This window comes from Cygnus olor, chromosome 6 (genome assembly GCF_009769625.2).
Source record: "Cygnus olor isolate bCygOlo1 chromosome 6, bCygOlo1.pri.v2, whole genome shotgun sequence".
Classification (NCBI taxonomy): Eukaryota; Metazoa; Chordata; class Aves; order Anseriformes; family Anatidae; genus Cygnus; species Cygnus olor.
In genome coordinates, this window is record NC_049174.1 from 19,072,668 (window position 1) to 19,089,664 (window position 16,997).

At 56.3% G+C, this 16,997-nt stretch overlaps 2 protein-coding genes and 2 long non-coding RNA genes across 5 annotated transcripts; 2 read left to right on the plus strand and 2 right to left on the minus strand.

The window, feature by feature from the left end:
* Positions 1–1,072: 1,072 nt before the first annotated feature.
* On the minus strand, positions 1,073–5,579 carry LOC121072109. The gene is made up of 3 exons (XR_005821009.1): positions 5,491–5,579; positions 4,626–4,672; positions 1,073–1,180 (listed from the first exon to the last, which is right to left on the minus strand). It is a non-coding gene; the product is annotated as an uncharacterized LOC121072109 (long non-coding RNA).
* A 796-nt stretch (positions 5,580–6,375) lies between these two features.
* On the plus strand, positions 6,376–8,372 carry DLX2 (distal-less homeobox 2). 2 transcript variants are annotated; one of them, XM_040561415.1, is made up of 3 exons: positions 6,376–6,813; positions 6,998–7,185; positions 7,436–8,372. In XM_040561415.1, the coding sequence occupies exons 1-3, from the start codon at positions 6,468–6,470 to the stop codon at positions 7,739–7,741; spliced, it is 840 nt and encodes a 279-aa protein (XP_040417349.1). In that variant the 5' UTR covers positions 6,376–6,467; the 3' UTR covers positions 7,742–8,372. The 2 variants fall into 2 exon arrangements, with proteins under 2 accessions (XP_040417349.1, XP_040417350.1); XM_040561416.1 differs by having other exon boundaries at positions 7,001–7,185.
* Positions 8,373–10,836: 2,464 nt separating this feature from the next.
* On the plus strand, positions 10,837–11,686 carry LOC121072269. The gene is made up of 2 exons (XR_005821099.1): positions 10,837–11,077; positions 11,531–11,686. It is a non-coding gene; the product is annotated as an uncharacterized LOC121072269 (long non-coding RNA).
* Positions 11,687–14,404: 2,718 nt separating this feature from the next.
* Positions 14,405–16,487, minus strand: DLX1 (distal-less homeobox 1). Its single transcript, XM_040562091.1, has 3 exons — positions 15,836–16,487; positions 15,127–15,326; positions 14,405–14,722 (listed from the first exon to the last, which is right to left on the minus strand). Exons 1-3 carry the CDS (start codon positions 16,146–16,148, stop codon positions 14,468–14,470), a joined length of 768 nt encoding a protein of 255 aa, XP_040418025.1. The 5' UTR covers positions 16,149–16,487; the 3' UTR covers positions 14,405–14,467.
* Between the last annotated feature and the right edge of the window lie 510 nt (positions 16,488–16,997).

The window sequence follows — 16,997 nt, forward strand, 5'->3', positions numbered from 1 at the left end:
AATGGAATGCCAGTCATCTATTGTTTGCAGTACAATTATTGTAGTTATTCAGACAGGTCTGATCTACAGAGCTATTTAAAATAGGATAGAAAATCCAGCTCTGGAAGCTGCCAGGTAAACAAGACTGCAGGTATTTCAGTGTTCAATTCAGTAAGAAAAGGCAAGTATGCCACAGATACAAAAACGTAATTCACAGCTCCTGTACTGCAGAAGGGACAATCAAAAGCATCAAATCTCTCAGGGAAGAAGCATTTCCTCTTCAGTCTTTCCCAGATGGTTGAATGGCCACATAAATGTATAAAAGTATGAATACGGACATATTCTGTGACATCTGTTTGTTCAAAGCATACAAAGTCTCACTGCATAGATTTCCAGGCACAGCAGGCCACCCAAAATGTTATGCCTTACACCAAATACTACCTACCTTCAAAACACAGGCTGTGATTTTCAGAGGTGCTGAAAAACTAAAGCAACTGGATATATTTTCTGTAGCTATACAGAATTCCTAAGGAAAAGCTGCATATAACAGTGTGGTCTTGGACTTGGCAGTGTTTTCACTCGCAGCCCCAGCCCTGATGATGAGTTCCTTACGCTCTGTACTGCTCCCTGCATATATCCTTGTGCAGCATCAGCCACCATCTGCTCCGTCACATATGGTGCATACAGCATTTTGGGACACATCTGTTAGTTAGAAGCCAGGGTTTACATTTTATCATTGCAGCTATTCTGTGCACTACCTTCCTGTGTGGACACAGTTTGCAGAACGCCTTCCTTCTGCTTAAATTAAACCACTTCCACAACAGGTTACTCTAACAGCCTCAAAACTTTACTTTTATTTTCACACCTTAGTGTATTCCTTGCTACCTGCCTTGTCCAGCCAAGCCATTAGATAAGTGCACCCCTTCACTTTCTTAGTCAACATGTAAACCAACTGTAACAGCCTTTGTAAAAGCAAAATATTACCCTTCTAAATATCTTCCTCTTTCTAATTGGAGCAACCAAATTACATTCACACAGAATGAATACCTGTTGCCTCAAAAGATCAAGTCTTTTCCATTCCCAGTCTTTGAAAGTTAAAAGACAGCTCTGACAGAAAGCAAGTAAGCCAACCAAAGCATTCCCCTTTTTCCCTTCTCCTACTTACCAGATGTTAATTGGTTGGTCTGTCCATCAATAAGCACTGAGAATACAAAAATAAATGTTAAACCTCCAAAAAAGAAAGTACCATGCTTACCACTTAAGTGTACAGCTTTGTACTACAGGATAAATGCCCCATCAGATGCATTAGCACGGAACAGTGGAGACATCCTGTGGCCACTTATTTTATTTACACTTGAATGTTCCCATTATTAATATTTTCAATCGATTTGTTCAAACAGTTTTGCAAATTATATGCAAAATCACTTAATAATGTAAGAAGGCCTGAAGACAATAGAGTTTTCTTAGCTAACTTCCCATCTAGCACATCATGTAATCCCTTATTGGAAATTGCTGTGCTCTACCTCAGTATTCAATACTTTCCATCCTCTCTCTCATTATGTGTTATACAATTTCCCATAAAAAAAAAAAAAAAAAAAAAAAAACATTTAGGGAGCTTGAGCTAGTCTAGGTGGCAACACTAACCCCTGACAGCCATGCATACATGTCAAAAGCAACATTGTAATTTCATTTATTTAGATTGATAGCAGCGTTCATAAAAGGCATGTAATTCTCAGATCTAGGCATTCTGCCAACAGGAAAATACTATCCAATGAAGTACATGTGTAAAGCACCTGCCAATAGTGTAAGCTAAGCAACCACAAGAAAATGAAAGGCAGAAACACTTGCAAATCCGAACACAGCTCTTTTCATCCCCTTCCCTCCAAAGGAGAACAATTTTAGGATAGATGCGTGTGCAGAACATGAGGTTCAGAGTTTTTCATGGACAACTCACTGCCACAAACCCCCTCTGTTTTCATACTTCCAGCCATACAGCTTGAGGAAAGGGTCCCCCAGCCAGTTCATGGGATGGCTGTGGCTCTGTAAGTCCAGTTCATCTTGATTTACTCACTGCTGACCATATTGACTTGGCCACTTTTTAAAACAAAAACCAAATGAATTTCAAGGACAGGTTTTTTTTTTGTTTTGTTTTGTGGTAGTAGGTACATATTTCTCACTACAGGATAGAAGAAAGATTTCTTTTAGATTTATGTCTTCAAGTAATTCACTAGCTCTACCTAAATGGCCTACAAAGGCTGGGCATAGCCACTGCCAAATCCCAGAACACGTGCCCAAGTGCTCCCACGAAGAGCTCTAGAGTCTGCACTGCCCACACTTTGGGTCCATTTAGTGTGTTATTCCAAATGGAAGTGCCTTCATCTAGTATTCATCTCAGGTGTGTTGCAGCTGTATAATCCACTCAGGAGGCATGGTTTTGAGCATATCTACCTTAAAGAACAACGAATATTCTGTTCTTCCAAGCAAGACGTTCATGTTTTCCAGCAGGGACAGACCTTGCTATTTGCCCATCAAAGGAGGCATCAGCTCAAGAAACAGGCTGCAGCAGAAACTGTACTCCACACCTCAAATACTCCACTGGCTCTACAAATCAGAATTCATCCAAGCGCATTGAGGAGATACAGCATTTCTCAGCTCCAAATAGCATTGTCCACTAAATTGAACCTTAAAATAATCACACAAAGTAAAACCAAAGCAGTCCAGGTTATTTTCCATGTTGAACAGCTTGCTTAAACTGTGCTTAGACTGTAGAGGTAAAGATTGTGCAGATGTTACAATGAAGGCAAAAAAATCTTTTCTCTGCTACCTGTGACAAATGGAGCTCATCATGACACAAATGATAACTCAGACTAGATCTGTTCCCACAAAATACAGCTCTCTTCTTCTCTCACATTTGTCATCTCCAGCAAAATTAGAAATGACTTAATGATTTATCCTGAGTGTTTTTCCTGCATGATCTTACTAAAGATTTTTGCCATCTAAATATTCACACACAAAGCATTTTAAACGAAGATTTACTTGTGGATAAACCTGAATTTGCTCAAATCCCCTAGGAGGTGGGCTCAGATCCATCTGCTCCAGTGTGTATACATGTCCGCAGACATGGTTGCAAAGCCTGAGGCTGGTTAATATTGCTGTATAACACTATAAAAAGTATTTCCTAGTTGTTCTACCAACTCCCTGACTGCTGAAAAAAGAATATAGCTTTTGTCAGTTCTGCTACTTTGGTACAGTTGGCTATGAAAAAAAAAAAATATCTGGAAATACAAGAGGTGGTCAGAGCAGCCTGAAAGGCCTCACTTCAGCACTGGGTGGGACTTCACAGCCTTAAGAGGCAAGAGTGACTGCCCAGGCATGCTCTGCTTTATTCCCCAAACCCTTCTGCCACGTGTGGAGGGCTGATGCTTTAACACCCTCTTGTTCCGCACACAGACCTCTCATTCCCCCCCCCCTCATCTGTAACAATAAGTAGACCCCTGAATATGCTGATATTAGACACTCACCCCAATGCATCAGGCTGTGCGTTTCCTCAATATAGTACAAGGAAACAAGGGAAGAACACCTGTGCTAAATAACACTGGACTAATCCACTATTAAAAATCCTGGATTGTGCTCCAGTCTGCAAAGGCTTCTACTGAAGAAAGGTGCTGAGCTGCCAGCAGATCTTCACTGGGAAAGGGAAGCTGAGGCCAAGACAGTTTAATAAACAACTCTGAAAGGATTTTACAGAGCCCATGTCTCCTATCACGCTTGTATAAGCTGTTTACATCAAGGCGCTAAGAACTGAAACCTTGGGGAGCCAAGCAAGGGGGCATATTCTTCCCAGAAGAGTTTGTGATTTCTGGAATGAAGTAATCTGATGCACAGATGGATGAGACAATAAACAGTTTTTGGAGAGGTGAATGATAACGCTGGATTCTGAAACTAAGCACAGCAGGTAGCAAGCTTCCGGATGGGTGTTGAAAAGACTCATGCAATTTCCTAAAAGCTGATATACTTAATCCCTCAGACATGGAAGATTTAACTGTTACCATTATTAATACCAGATCCATTGTACCAAAGGTACAATGCTAGCATAAACCCTCCCCACAGCTTCATGTGGCATGAAATTTAAATGACCCTTCTACTATGAAGACCAACGTTTAGGACCATGCCAGGCACTGTATCACTATGAATCCACTGGAAAGCATTTCACAAAGCCATGAAAAGAAACTTGTACTTGTTAATGTACCACTGCAGCAGAGACTACTGTCTAATTAATTTTTTTTAACATTGTCAGAACAAATAGCAGGCCCATTTCCCAAGAATCATCAGATTCCCACTGAAATAAGTGAAATAAATTGTTCAGGGAGGTGTGGATTATAATGGATAAAATAATAAACACAACAACAGTGGATTAAAAACTAATCTCTTTCTTAATGCTGAGTGCAGTCCCCTTCAAGTCAAACTTGAGATAAAACATCATGGGACAACTTGCTCTGCTGATCCCTAGGTTAAATCTACACCATATATAACGACTGAGGACACCAGGCTTTAATTGTGTTCACATTTCTCTCAGATGAGGTCTGTTTTAGGAAGAGAACCACAATAATAATAATAATTAATATAATAATAATAATAAAACATACCAGGCAGGAGTTGCTGTAGACTTTTCTATGAGTCATATACAGTTGCCCTGTTAAAAAAAAAAAAAAAAAGTAATGAATACGTACTGATCAGCTGGAGGGAGGGATGATGATTTTGAAGAGAGATGGTACTTTCCTGAGCCTGTACACAGTGTGTTCAGTATATTTGATAAAGAATGCCCACAGTCCTAGCAGCATATGGATGCTTCTGAAACAGAAGTGAAATAAAGCGAAACATCAACAAAGCCCGCTCACCTGTTCTGCAGCCCTTGGCAATGAGGGCTGCACATTCACGTAAATAAACCTCACAGCCCAGTCTTTGAACGCTGACCTCCTCTGCAATGGAGGGCAAGCGCCCTTCTCCCGTGGGCAACTGAATGACCAGCCTCCAGAAGAGACACAGTTCGGCTCATCCACGCGTGGCTTCTCACAGGACATAAATAACACCACACGGTCTGTTACTCCAGCACCAAGCAGGGCTGACGGGTACCTCACAGCAGGCACACAAAACACAACTCTCTCTCCTTCGGGTTTTACCTCTCGCCCTTGGCCCTCTCTAGGTACCCACCCGCACCACACGCACAGTTCCTGACGCGGGGACCGGCGGAGGTACAGTAGGCGCGGGGATCTCCACACGCCAACAGAAACCCACGTAGCCGTGGGCCACCCGGTCCCTTTTTTTCCCCTCACTCCCGACTAACGCCGAGCGGGCTGCGCGCTGCGAGCACCCAGCGCAGTTCTTAATTGCTTCAAAACCGATGATTTTGCGGTTTTATTATATATTTTCTTTTCTGTTTGTTTTCCCCGCAGCACCCAGACGCACACCCGGAGCCGCTCCCCGCCGCCGCCCCGGCCCGGCCCCGCTCACCTCAGCCCCCGCCGCCTCAGAAGCGCCCCGGGGGAGCCGCCCGGCAGCGCCGCCGACACCGGCACCTCACCGTGAGGCTCTGTGAGGGACTGGCACGGGCGCGAGCGGGACCGTTGAGGAGCCACGCGTCGGGCGCGAGGGGCGTGAACACGAGGGGGGCACGCGGGGGGCGCCTGCCCCGTGCAGAGGCAGCGCGGCCCCGGCGACCCCGCCCCGCTGCGTGCCCCCTCCCGCCGGGGGGCGCCACCCGCGGCCGGGGGCTGCCGAGCGCTCCCCCGGCACTGCCCGGGCGTTGCTGCGGCCCGGCCCGGGCCGCTCCCCCCGCCAGAGGGCGGCCGAGGCCAGCGCCGCCGCCTCGCCCGCCCCGACGGAGCGGCGCCGCCGGCAGCGGGCAGGGGCGGCCGCTGCCGCCGCCGTGCCAGGCTCTGTGGCGGCGGGCACCGGCTGTCCAGCGGGCGCCGTCGGCGACGGCTGCGTGAAACGCTCGGCGCGCCCCGTCGGTGCGGCTGGCCCGCTCCTGGGCCGGCCGGGAGGGACCCCGGGCGGGGCTGGGAGCGCCCCGTCGGGACCGGCACGGGGACGGGGAGCGGCGGGACGGGACGGGACGGGACGGGACGGGGCTGCCGCGCGTCCCCGCGCGGTGCGCGCCCCCGGTGCCGCACGTCCCCGCGCCCGCGGGGCCGGGGCTCGCGCGGGCGCCCCATTGGCCGTTGCTAGGTGACGTGCGGCGCGGCCACGTGACCGGTGTTAAATGCCGCCCCGGCGGCGCGCGGCGCCGCAGAGCCCGTCCCGCTGGCGGCGGCGGGAGCGCGGCTGCCCGCCCCGGCCCGCCCCGGCCCGGCCCCGCGGGCGCGCAGCGCGGCGCGGCGAGCATGGTGCCGCGGCCCTGACCTCCGCGCCCCGGTGGGGACGGCCGCGGGGCGGCGGCCCGTGCCCCGTGCCCCGGCGGGAGGGCGGCGGGCGGGCGGGGGCGCGGGATGACCGGCGTCCTGGAGAGCCTGGTGCCGGACATGCACGCCAGCCAGATCTCCGCCGGCGGCTACCAGCAGCAGCAGCAGCAGCAGCAGCAGCACGGCGGCCTGCACAAGCCGCAGGAGTCCCCCACGCTGCCCGTGTCCACCGCCACCGACAGCAGCTACTACACCAACCAGCAGCACGGGGCGGCGGGCGGGCCGCCCTACGGCCCGCTGGGCTCCTACCCCTACGCGGCCGGCGGCGCCGCCCCCTACTCGGCCAAGGCCGGCTACGACCTGGGCTACGCGGGCGCGTACGGCTCCTACGGGCCCTACGGCGCCAGGGCCTCCCCGGCCAGCAACGACCCCGGTACGTCCGAGCCCCGGGGGCGCCCCGCGGGAGCCCGACGAGGCCGCGCTCGGGGCCTCGGGGGGGGAGCGGGGAGGGCGCTCGTGCCCGACGGGGCCGCCCCGACGGGGCGGGCGGTGCCGGCGGGCAGGGCCCGGGGCGGCGGGGGCGCCCGTCCTCACCGGGGCCGCCGCGTGTGCCGCAGCAGAGAAGGAGGACTGCGAGCCGGAGATCAGGATAGTGAACGGCAAGCCGAAGAAAGTGCGGAAGCCGCGGACCATCTACTCCAGCTTCCAGCTGGCGGCCCTGCAGCGGCGCTTCCAGAAAACCCAGTACCTCGCCCTGCCCGAGAGAGCGGAGCTGGCGGCCTCCCTCGGCCTCACCCAGACGCAGGTAGGGCCCTCCCGCCGCGGGGCCCCGGGCACCTCCCGTCCCGACGGGGCCGGCGCGGGCGGGCGGGCGCCGTCGGGGCGAGGGAGGGGGCACGGCCTGCGGCGCCTCGACGGCCCGGGGCGGGCCGGGCCGGGGGCTGTGGGCCGTGGGGAGTCAGTCTCCGGACCGAGCCAGCGCCGGAGCCCGCGGAGCTGCGGAGCCCGCCCGGCCCCGGCGCGGCGGCGGCCCGCTGACGCCGCTCTCCCCCCAGGTGAAGATCTGGTTCCAGAACCGCCGTTCCAAGTTCAAGAAGATGTGGAAGAGCGGCGAGATCCCGGCGGAGCCCCCCCCGCGCCGCAGCGCCTCGCCTCCGCCCCCCGCCTCGCCCCCGGCCTGGGACTTCGCCGCGCACCCGCGCACGCCGGGCGGCCCCGCCAGCCCCAGCCCCGCCGCCGCCTTCCTCGGCACCTACCCCTGGTACCCGACGGCGCCCGGCGGCCCCGCGCACCTGCCGGCGGCCGCCCCCCTCCCGCAGCCGCCGCAGCCCCCGCACCACCACGGCGGCGGCATCTTCTAGGCGCCGGAGAGACTCGAACCCGCGGGGCCCCGACGTGCAGCACTGGTGCTTTGGAGCAGCCCCGTCCCGTCCCGTCCCGTCGCGGTACCGGACCGAGCTCCCCGAGCTCCTCCCAACGCCCCCCGCAGCCGAAGTGAGCAGTGCGGGACCGGCGCCCCTCTCCTCTCCACAGCCCCCGTCGTTCTCGTCAAATCACCAGTGCAGAACTTTGCTTAATTTTATTTTTTATTTTTTTAAAGTTGATAGGTGCCTTTGCGGAAGACCTCATTTTGATGTTGGGGACTAAACAAAAAATAATAATAAAACGATAAAAAAAGATAAATAATTTTTATATGTAGATTTAAAACGAGAGCCTCCCGTGTTTAAGTTATCCCTTGTAGCCGTGTAGGAACCAGCCCGGCGAGGGGGGGTCTCCCGCCCGTACCGTGCTTTCGGGCGGGGGTCGGGCCCCGACGGGGCCCCCCCGGCAGCCCCCGGCCCTGCCCCGGCGCGGTTCGCCGTTCAGACCCGTGAAACGAAACGGAACAAAACAAAAAAGGGTATTTGGGGTTATTTATTATGGAAAACTTAAACACTCTTTAATGTTTCTTTTACAATAAGCAGAGATTATTTAAATAAATTATTGATTCCATGGTGCCCGCGCTGAATTTCTTTGGGGACGGGGGAGGTCGGGCCCGCGGTGCTCACCTGGGGGGAGCCGCCTCTCCTGCTCACCACCGCGACGTTGCCGCAAGCCGGCAGCTTCCCCCCTTCTCCCCCCCGTCCTTTCCCATCTACAATAAAGTCTCGCCCCTGCCAGTCTTCGCGGCGAGGCCATGAATCACTCAGCGCTGCCTCCGGCAGCCCAGACCCGGCCCTCCCCCCTGCCTGCTGGCGCCAGGGACATTTCGCCCGGGACTGGCTCCTGCCGTCTCACCGCCTCCCAGACGTGCCGGAGGGGTTTGGGGCACGGCCCCGGAGTAATTTCTCTCCTCTGCCTCCCCGTCGTTTGCACCCAAGCCAGAGGCACCCCCGGTTGCCTCCTTGCAGGGGCTGCCCCCTCCGAGCCGCCCCCCCCGGGGGATGCCGACTCCGCGGAGGTGCCGGTGGGAGCGGAGCGGGACGAAAGGCGGCTGCTGCCCGGCCCCCGCTGCCCCCCGTTGCCCCCCGTTGCCCTCCGCTCCCCCCTGCTCCCCGCCAGGCCGGGTGCTCGCCCGGGACCCTCCGGCAGAAGGGGGGCGGTAGGGGGGAGCCCGGGGGGACGGCTTGTGCCTGAGAGCCTCGAGGAGAGCCCGGGGGAAGGGGTGGGGGCAGAAGGCGAAGGAGGAGTGCGGGAAGGAGAAGGAAGGGGGGGAAGGACGGGAGAGGCGGCTGCAGGGGAGGAGGGAGCGGGAGAGACAAAGGCGAAGCCGCCCCGGGGAGCGGCGGTGACACCGGTCCCGGGCGGCGGGGGGCGAAGCTGCGGGGGCCGGGCGCGGAGCGGAGCGGGGCCAGGAGGGAAGGCGGCAGGAGCCGCCTCCGGCCACACGGACACGCGTGTCGGGGGGGCGACGGGCACCGGGACACCTCTCCGACAGGTGACGGGTTCTGCTGACACCCCGCGTCCGAGCTGTGGAAGGAAAGCAGGGGCGCGGGGCAGAGCCGGGACGGGGACCCCCCGCCCCGTCGCTTTTCCAGGCGCTTCTGGTTACCGAAAGAAGTTCCCCGAGAACCCCCCCATCCCCTCCCCGCCCCTGCCGGCCCCCCTCGCCCGGCTGCAGTCCGGTGCGGCGGCGCCGAGACTGCCTCGGCCCCGTGGAGTCGGGCGCGGTGCCCGCAGCCGCGGGGGGCCCCTGCCCCGGGCCGGGGCAGAGCGCGGTGCCCTCCGCGCTTTGCTTCTCCTGCTCGGCACGTTGCCTTTTGCTGTTCATTCGGCGGCACTTGGCTGCGGCCCGCCGGCAGCGGCTCCCTGGGCCGGGTGTGCGGCAGCCGTCGGGGCACCCCGCGGCACCCCGGGCTCTGGCTCGCGGCCGTGCTGGGGGGCAAGGGGTTGCCCAGGCGTGCCCACGGCCACCGGCGCCGCAGTGTCATCCCTCCCTCCACCGCATATACACGTCCACGCACACGTGCGGCGTGAGCTTTCTCCCGTGTGCCCATGCTCCCGGCCGGGGCAGGCTGCAGGGCGAACCGGCCGCCCCCCGACGAGGCGGCTACCGGGGGCGGGCAGGGGGGAGCCTGGGGCCGCCCCGCCGAGCTGGGCAGCCCAGGGGCCAAGAAGCGCCCCGGCCCCGGGGAGAGCCCGGGGGGGCTCGTCCCGTTCCGCCCCGGCCCCCAGCAGCGATCCCCCCCCCGTCTGTCCCCCCCCGTCGGGCCGGCCCGGGGGGCTCCGTCCGCTCGCCGCGCACGGGCGGGGCCGGCCGCGCTGTGCCGAGGGGAGGCAATTTGCTCGTTTGCCCCGGTGAAAAGAAAAAGCACGAGAAATTCAATTAAAGCGGCTCTGGCAAAAGGAGTTATTTGAGGCATGAATGTCTCCCCTAAAGCTGTAGCAATCATGTGGCATTAGACACTTCCGGAATCCTATAGCCAACTTGAAAAATCCCAGACCCCTTTTTTCCCTAATTTTTGCTCTGATCTGTAATTTTATCCACATTTGCACTAGTTTGAGCATTCTGGCTCTCCCATCTGAAAGCCTGCAATTACTATATAATTCTTCGCAATTTCACATGTCCTAATATGGACTGTAATTTTTGCGCAAGACAATTTCCTGCTATTTCAAGCATCAACATTGTCAAAGTTGTATGTACATAATAAATGGGAATATCAATGCATAGTTTTTAGCATAACATCTTGACTCCTCGATAATTATATCCGTTCGGAGCCTACGCAGAATTAGCCTGAATTGCATGGTAACTGCTGCTGCTTTAAAATTTTTAAAAATTACTCATAATTTTCCCAAAGATTACCAAGATCTCGAGTGCACAATGTCATCAGCGTAATGAAGAGTAAACATTTATGCTAATAATCTGCAATTTTTTTCATCAGCTATAAAGACAGAGGCTATATAGCAGAAAATTTCAGTCATATTCTGCAAGAGCAGAGCTGCAAAAAGGCTCCTGCGCTCAGAGGCATGTACATCTCTGGGGGATCTCAATCCACATTTGCACTCTCAGGATATTATTATTGTGCTTGGCTTCTTTTTTTTTTTCCCCCTTTTTTTTTTCCCTCCCCAGCCCTCTTTCCCTGTCTCTCACACTCTCTCGCTCCTGTAACTTTCGTAGCCAAAAAGCCGCCTTCGGTCCTTCGCTTTGCCGCACGGAGCCGTGCCCCGGGGCGGAAGGTAAGGGCGGCGGCGCCGGCTTCGCTCCCCCGGGGGTCGAGGTGAGTGCGCGGAGCGCGGCGCGGCGCGGCCGGGAGCCACCGGCGGGGCTCGGCCGATGCCTCTGCCCCGCGGACTCGTGCCCGGGGCCGGCCGGAGCGGGGGCTGCCGCCGGCCCGGGGACCGCGGTGCCGCTGGGCTCCGCCGGCGGCCGCGCCGTGCCCGAGCGTGCTCGGAGCGGCGGAGGCCGGAGCGGTGCGAGCGGGAGCGCCGCGGCCGGGCCCCCGCTCCGGCAGCCGGGGAGGCGGGGGGCGGGCGGGCCGGCGCGGGGGGGGGGACTGAACTTTTTCCGTGGCGTGCGAGTTGCGCCGGTGGCAGGAGCGGGGCCGGCGGAAGGCGGCGGGGCGAGCGCGGAGCGCGGCGGCGGGGTCGCTTTTTTTTTCCCTCTGTCAGGCGAAGGGAGCGAGCATCGAATGCAAACGGGTTTGGACTCTGATATTTGATTTTTTTTCTAGTTTCAGGGGCTGCTCTGTGCTCTGCAATTAGATTGACACATGTACAACATCCCCAGCCATTCAAGGGGGTTCGCAGGGACACTCCAAAGGGATTTTTTTTCTTTCTTTCTTTCTTTTTGGGTGGAAGATATTAAAGAGGTATCTGTTGTTTGGCAATTTTGCTAAGTCTGTCTTCATTACTTCAACATTGTGCATTTGCTAATTTGGAAGCCCCTTCCTATTGACAGCTCTGCTCCATACACCTGCAAGCAATTTGCAGAGCTCCAATATAGGAGAATTGCAGAGATGGCAGCTCGCACCTATTTTATTTTTTTTTCTTCGCTTTTCTCAATGCACAGCAAATTTGGCTTTCAGTGCGTTATCTCTTTTGTTAATGCAAAAAGATTCCCTGGGCGAAAAAATTGCTCATAATTACCAGAGAGATGGGGAAACTGCATTAGAATAAATAAACCTGAAATTACTGTAATTATGTTGTGTTTGATGGGCTCGGCTTGTAATCAAGAAGAGAATACAGTGAAATGATGCTGACCCTCTTGGGTTTGCAGCTGTACGCGCACTTTGGGGTCTTTTTTTGCAGAAAAGAGTCATTTTGATCATCATTAAGCTGTGTGTAACCTATTTCAGAAGTGTTTGAAAATGAGGGGCACTTTTTTTTTCGCAACAAGGGAAAAAAATATATCCCAAAATTACATTTTGCCATTTACAGACTCATCCATAAGGCTGTGTTTGCGGGGTGACAATTGTTAAAGGTATAATATTCGAAATCAGGACTTAATCATTGTAATGAGGTATTGTTTCAATATAAGCACCTTTGGATTATTCATAGTTTAATTAATATCCTCATTATGAAAATCTTCGAATCAGATATTTGATGAACTACTTGTCAGCAACAAGGCAGAATTAATTAGGCCTGTATTGAGATTAACATTTTCAAATGTACAATTATAATAGACTCTAACTCAAGACCGCCTCGCCGAGAGAAAACTAATAATTTCTCTATTTGAACTGTTAGCAAGACGTTATTGAATTACTAGGAGCTAACATATCTTAAAGTGCTCCCCTCTGGTCCACCGCCCCGCTGCTGTCCGGCCAGCGGCGTTTGGGCTCGGGACCTGCGCGCGTCCGCGGCCACTGTGCGCCCGCGGGGCCGCCGCGCTCCCGCTCCCGCTGCGCTCGGGCGCGGAGCCGAGCCTTTAGCCCCGGTTCCCGTTCTGCTCGCCCGACGGCCGCCGGGCAGCCTCGGGGCTGGGCGAGCCCTGGAGCAACCGGGACGGCTCCGCCGCCGCGCCGCGGGCGGCCAGGAGCAGCCGGACCGGCCGTCGGGGCCGCCCCGACGGGGCGCGGCAGGGGGACCGCGGCCCCCTCCAGCCCTCCTCCGACGGCTGTGGGGCGCGACCCCCGCCCTGCGACCCCCCCCTCGCCCCCCTTGTCCCCCGCCGAGCGCGTCGGGGCCGCGCAATTTGCGCGCTGCGCGGAGCGGCCGGGGCTGCCCGGGGCCGGGCACGGAGCCCGGTCGCGCTGCGAGACAGGGAGCAGGCGTGTCTCTTTTTCCAAACCGTAATTTTACTGTCTCAAAGAAACTTTATAACTTATGTACAAAGATTTGTTGTGTGTTTTTCTTTTTTTCCTTTCCTTCCCCAGATACAAAGCAATAAGTTAACATTCTCAATATAAAACTAAACTTTGACATATAGAACACTAAACACAGCTGAGCTCAGTTTATCACATCTTCCGAGTTTCACAAGTAAAATGTCAAGATCTCAGTACACAAAGCATCATGTTTTACAGCCACACGAAACAGAACGGAAATAATCATTAAAAAAATAACAAAACAAAAGGCTAAATTTGTGCAACATGTTTACAGAACAATAATAATAATAATAATAATAATAATAAAGAATAAAATATGTACAGCGAGTAGCTCCTGCACGTCGGTTTGGGCATCTCCGCTGCGGCCGCCTTTCCGCGGGGAAGCCTCGGCGGGGCCGTGCGGGGCCGTGCGGGACCGCGGGTTCCCCCCGCCGCCCTCGGGGCTCCCCTTGCGCCCCCGGTGCCTCGCTTCGCCTCCGCAAAGCGGCCGGCAGCTGCCGCCGTCCCCCTTCAGTCTCAAACAATGTGCATCTCTTCCCTTTGTCAGAGAGGTGAAAAACGCAAAGCATTCGGACCAAAGCTCTCCACGCACCAGCGAAGTAGAAAAGTTATTTGTAAAAGTTAAAAACCGCATCCTTCTTTTTGGGGGATTTTTTTTTTTTCTTCCCCGGAGGGGCGGGTTGCAGAGCCGGGGATTTTGGGTCGAAGTAAACCGTGTGTCTGAACCGTGCGCTCAGCAAACCAGGTCGTCCGTTTGTCTCTAGCACTCTCATAGTGGTAATATAAGTCAATAAATAAAATCCCTTTCTTCCCCTTTCAACAACAAAAAATATACAGATGAATAGTGAGAGATACAGAAAACGTAGAGGAAAAAAAGCTCTGGAAATTGTACAGCTCGCTCCCCCCCTGCGACCACAGAGCCCGTCAGATCGGGGTGGCAAATAGCTGACCTACATTTCAACAGACACAGACAGACAGACAGGACAGAGGAGAGGGCTCCCCCCCACAAACATATTTTTCTGATTGTCCCACAAAGCCGCGGCCGGCGCTCGCTCTGCTCCCAGGCTGTTGTGCGGTGCTCGGGGCCGCTCCGTCAGCTGTCAGCGGTGGGAACCGGCCCGCATCACATCTGTGCCCTCCTGCACCGAGCTACAGCGCAGCGTGCTAACGGCTCTATGGGCAGAGACCTCCTGTTTGTTTGTTTGCTTCCTTTTTTCTCTCTCTCTTTCTCTTTCCCCCTCTTTTCAATTTTTTTTTCCTTTTACTTAATTTCATTTTTTTTCCGTGATGATTTTAATTCTTTTCGGGACCGATAGTGCTTGCGGTAGGGGATGGACGGGTGTGTAATCACATCAGCTGAGGCTGCTGCATAGCTTCTTGGTGGGCCGAAGGGTACCACGACGTGTAGCTGGGGATGTAGGTGCCCGGGGTCCCCGACGAGGCCTTACCGGAGGCGGAGGTGGTGTTCCACACCGGGGGCACCGGGGGCGAGCTGCCCGAGAGAGCCCTGCCGTTGGTCAGGGCGCTGCTCTCCAGGGCGGCCCCTCCCTGCTTCATCAGCTTCTTGAATTTGGAGCGCTTGTTCTGGAACCAGATCTTCACCTGCAACGGGAGCGGGGCACGGCTCAGCACGGCTCGCCACGGCTCGGCGTCCCCCGGCAAGGCCCCAGGCGGGCCCCCTACAGCCCCCCCCCGACGCCCGCCCGCCCCGACGGAGCCCCCAAAGGTCCCCTGGCCTCGCCCCACCCGGCCCCGCAGCTCCCCGGCTCCACTTCCCCCGCGGCCCCGTGCCCTGGCCGGGTCCCCGCCGCCGTTTCGTGCCGCAGAGCCGCCGGGACGCGTCCCCCCTGCCCCCCCCCGAGCCCCCAGGCCGGGCGGGCCGTGCCCCATGGACGGGGCGGGCGGCGCCGGGCCCCACTGCCCGCGGCTGCGGCCCGGCTCCGGGAATCGTGGCCCGGGGGGAGAGGGGAAGGGGGAGGCCGGGAGCGAGGCGGCCAGGGCCGTACCTGGGTCTGGGTGAGTCCCAGAGAGGCCGCGAGCTCGGCTCTTTCGGGGAGAGCCAGGTACTGAGTTTGCTGGAACCTCCTGTTCAGAGCCTGCAGCTGCAAACTGGAATAAATAGTCCTGGGTTTGCGGATTTTTTTCCCTTTCCCATTAAAGCGAACTTCCCCTCCTTCTACCACAGTGCTTTTCTCCGATTCGGCCCCTACAACCACAAACGATGCACAATAAATAATAATGATAGCGGCAATAGTAATAATAGCAGTAACAGCAACAGCGACAGCAATAGTAACAATAACAGCAGCGACATCGACAACAACAATCATGAGAAGGAAGAAAAGTGCGGCTCGAGTAACGCTAACAAAGGCTCCGGGCGATTATGGCAGCCCAGGCTTCTTCCCAGAGAAAGTTTGCTATTTTTACAGGCTGCAGTTTAGGTTTAATTACCCTTAATTGCATACATTGTTTATAGCGCTACGCAATAAATAATTACGAAGACTAATACGTGCACATCTGGGTTGATTTCTTTTCCAGCCGGGCATTGTGTGCTCTGTGTTCTGCTCCCCTGTGATCCTCAGCCTCTCCTGACTAACATTTTGTAATTTAATTTTAATCCCCCCCGACAGATTGCTTTTTTTTTTTTTTTTTGATCCAAGCATCCTCCCTCCCTCCCTGCCTTCCCTGCCCCCCCCGCCCCAAGCCGAGTGCACCTACCTGTCTCCTCTAACCGGGTCTGAGTCAGGCTGGAGCTGTTGGGGTAGGACTGCACTGAACTGATGTAGGGGTTGGTCGAGTGGCTGCTGACCGAGTTGACATAGGGGTAGCCCAGCGGTCGGGAGAAGGACGAAGCTGTGCTGTACGAGCTGTCAGGCTGAGAGTGGCCCGCGGAGTGTAAACAGTGCATGGAATAGTGTCCGTGGGACATGGGAGAAGGAGACATTTGCTGGCTGGGCGGCCCAAACTCCATAAAGACAGCCTTCCCTGAGACGGGGCTATTTAGACTCTCTGGCATGGTAGTCATGGTCATTTCTTGTCGCTTGGTCTGTGTGTGTGTTCTCTCTTCAGCTTGCCTTTTTGGGGTCTGTTGTGTTTCTCAGGACAGGAAAGAACCCAATTTAAGCGGAACAGGGTTTTTCACTTTCCATTCATAAGAAAATGGAGTTTGTCTCTTTGAAAAGTCTAAGCATGATGCTGGAGATCTACACAAACTCGCCTAAAAGCTTTGACTCAGCCAAGCCTATGAATATTCATGAGCCGGCGGAGCTGATTGGTCCGCCGTCTTGCATAATCGCTTTGGATTGGTCCGAGCCGCTCGGGGCTCGCCTGGACCCCGGTGAGCGCCGAGAGCCGGACTCGCAGCGCCGCGCGGCCCCGAGCGCCGGCCGCACGCCCCGACGGCCCCGACGGCCCCCGCGGCCCCGCCGCCACTCGCCGGCCCCGACGGCCGGCCGGCCCCGGCGAGCAGCTCCGGCGGATAGCGGGCGAGGCGGGGGCCGTGGCGCCTCCCCCCGCCCTTCTCCTCCGCCCCCCGGCGCGGAGAGGCGCGGGGCCGGCCCGGGAGGGGCCGCCGGGGTAGCACCCCCCCCCCCGGCCCGCTCCGAGGCACGGCACCGGGCCCCGCGGGCGAAGTGCGGCCGGGGGTCGGGGCAGCGGCTCCGCGCTCCTTGCCGGGGGTCCTCCGGCTCGCCGGGCGGTCATTGTTCGTCTGGGGGGGGAGAAGGGAGGGGAAAAAAAAGAAAAAAGAAAAAGAAAAAAAGCTCCGGGAAAACAAATGCAAGGAAGCAAAGCTCGCCCGGAGCGGCGGCACTGAGCTTGAAATGGAAACTTCCGTACGCGTGAGCGGTGAATGAGGTGGGACTTGGGAGATCCTCCCCAG

What these genes read in the sequence shown, in the direction of transcription:
- DLX2 (XM_040561415.1), top strand. Translation starts at nt 6,468, where the DNA reads ATGACCGGCGTCCTGGAGAGCCTGGTGCCGGACATGCACGCCAGCCAG. An exon ending in CCCGGCCAGCAACGACCCCG is followed by an intron (nt 6,814 to 6,997) that starts GTACGTCCGAGC and finishes CGTGTGCCGCAG; the next exon opens with CAGAGAAGGAGGACTGCGAG. An exon ending in TCGGCCTCACCCAGACGCAG is followed by an intron (nt 7,186 to 7,435) that starts GTAGGGCCCTCC and finishes CTCTCCCCCCAG; the next exon opens with GTGAAGATCTGGTTCCAGAA.
- DLX1 (XM_040562091.1), bottom strand. Translation starts at nt 16,148, where the DNA reads ATGACCATGACTACCATGCCAGAGAGTCTAAATAGCCCCGTCTCAGGG. An exon ending in GACCCGGTTAGAGGAGACAG is followed by an intron (nt 15,327 to 15,835) that starts GTAGGTGCACTC and finishes TTGTGGTTGTAG; the next exon opens with GGGCCGAATCGGAGAAAAGC. An exon ending in TGGGACTCACCCAGACCCAG is followed by an intron (nt 14,723 to 15,126) that starts GTACGGCCCTGG and finishes CTCCCGTTGCAG; the next exon opens with GTGAAGATCTGGTTCCAGAA.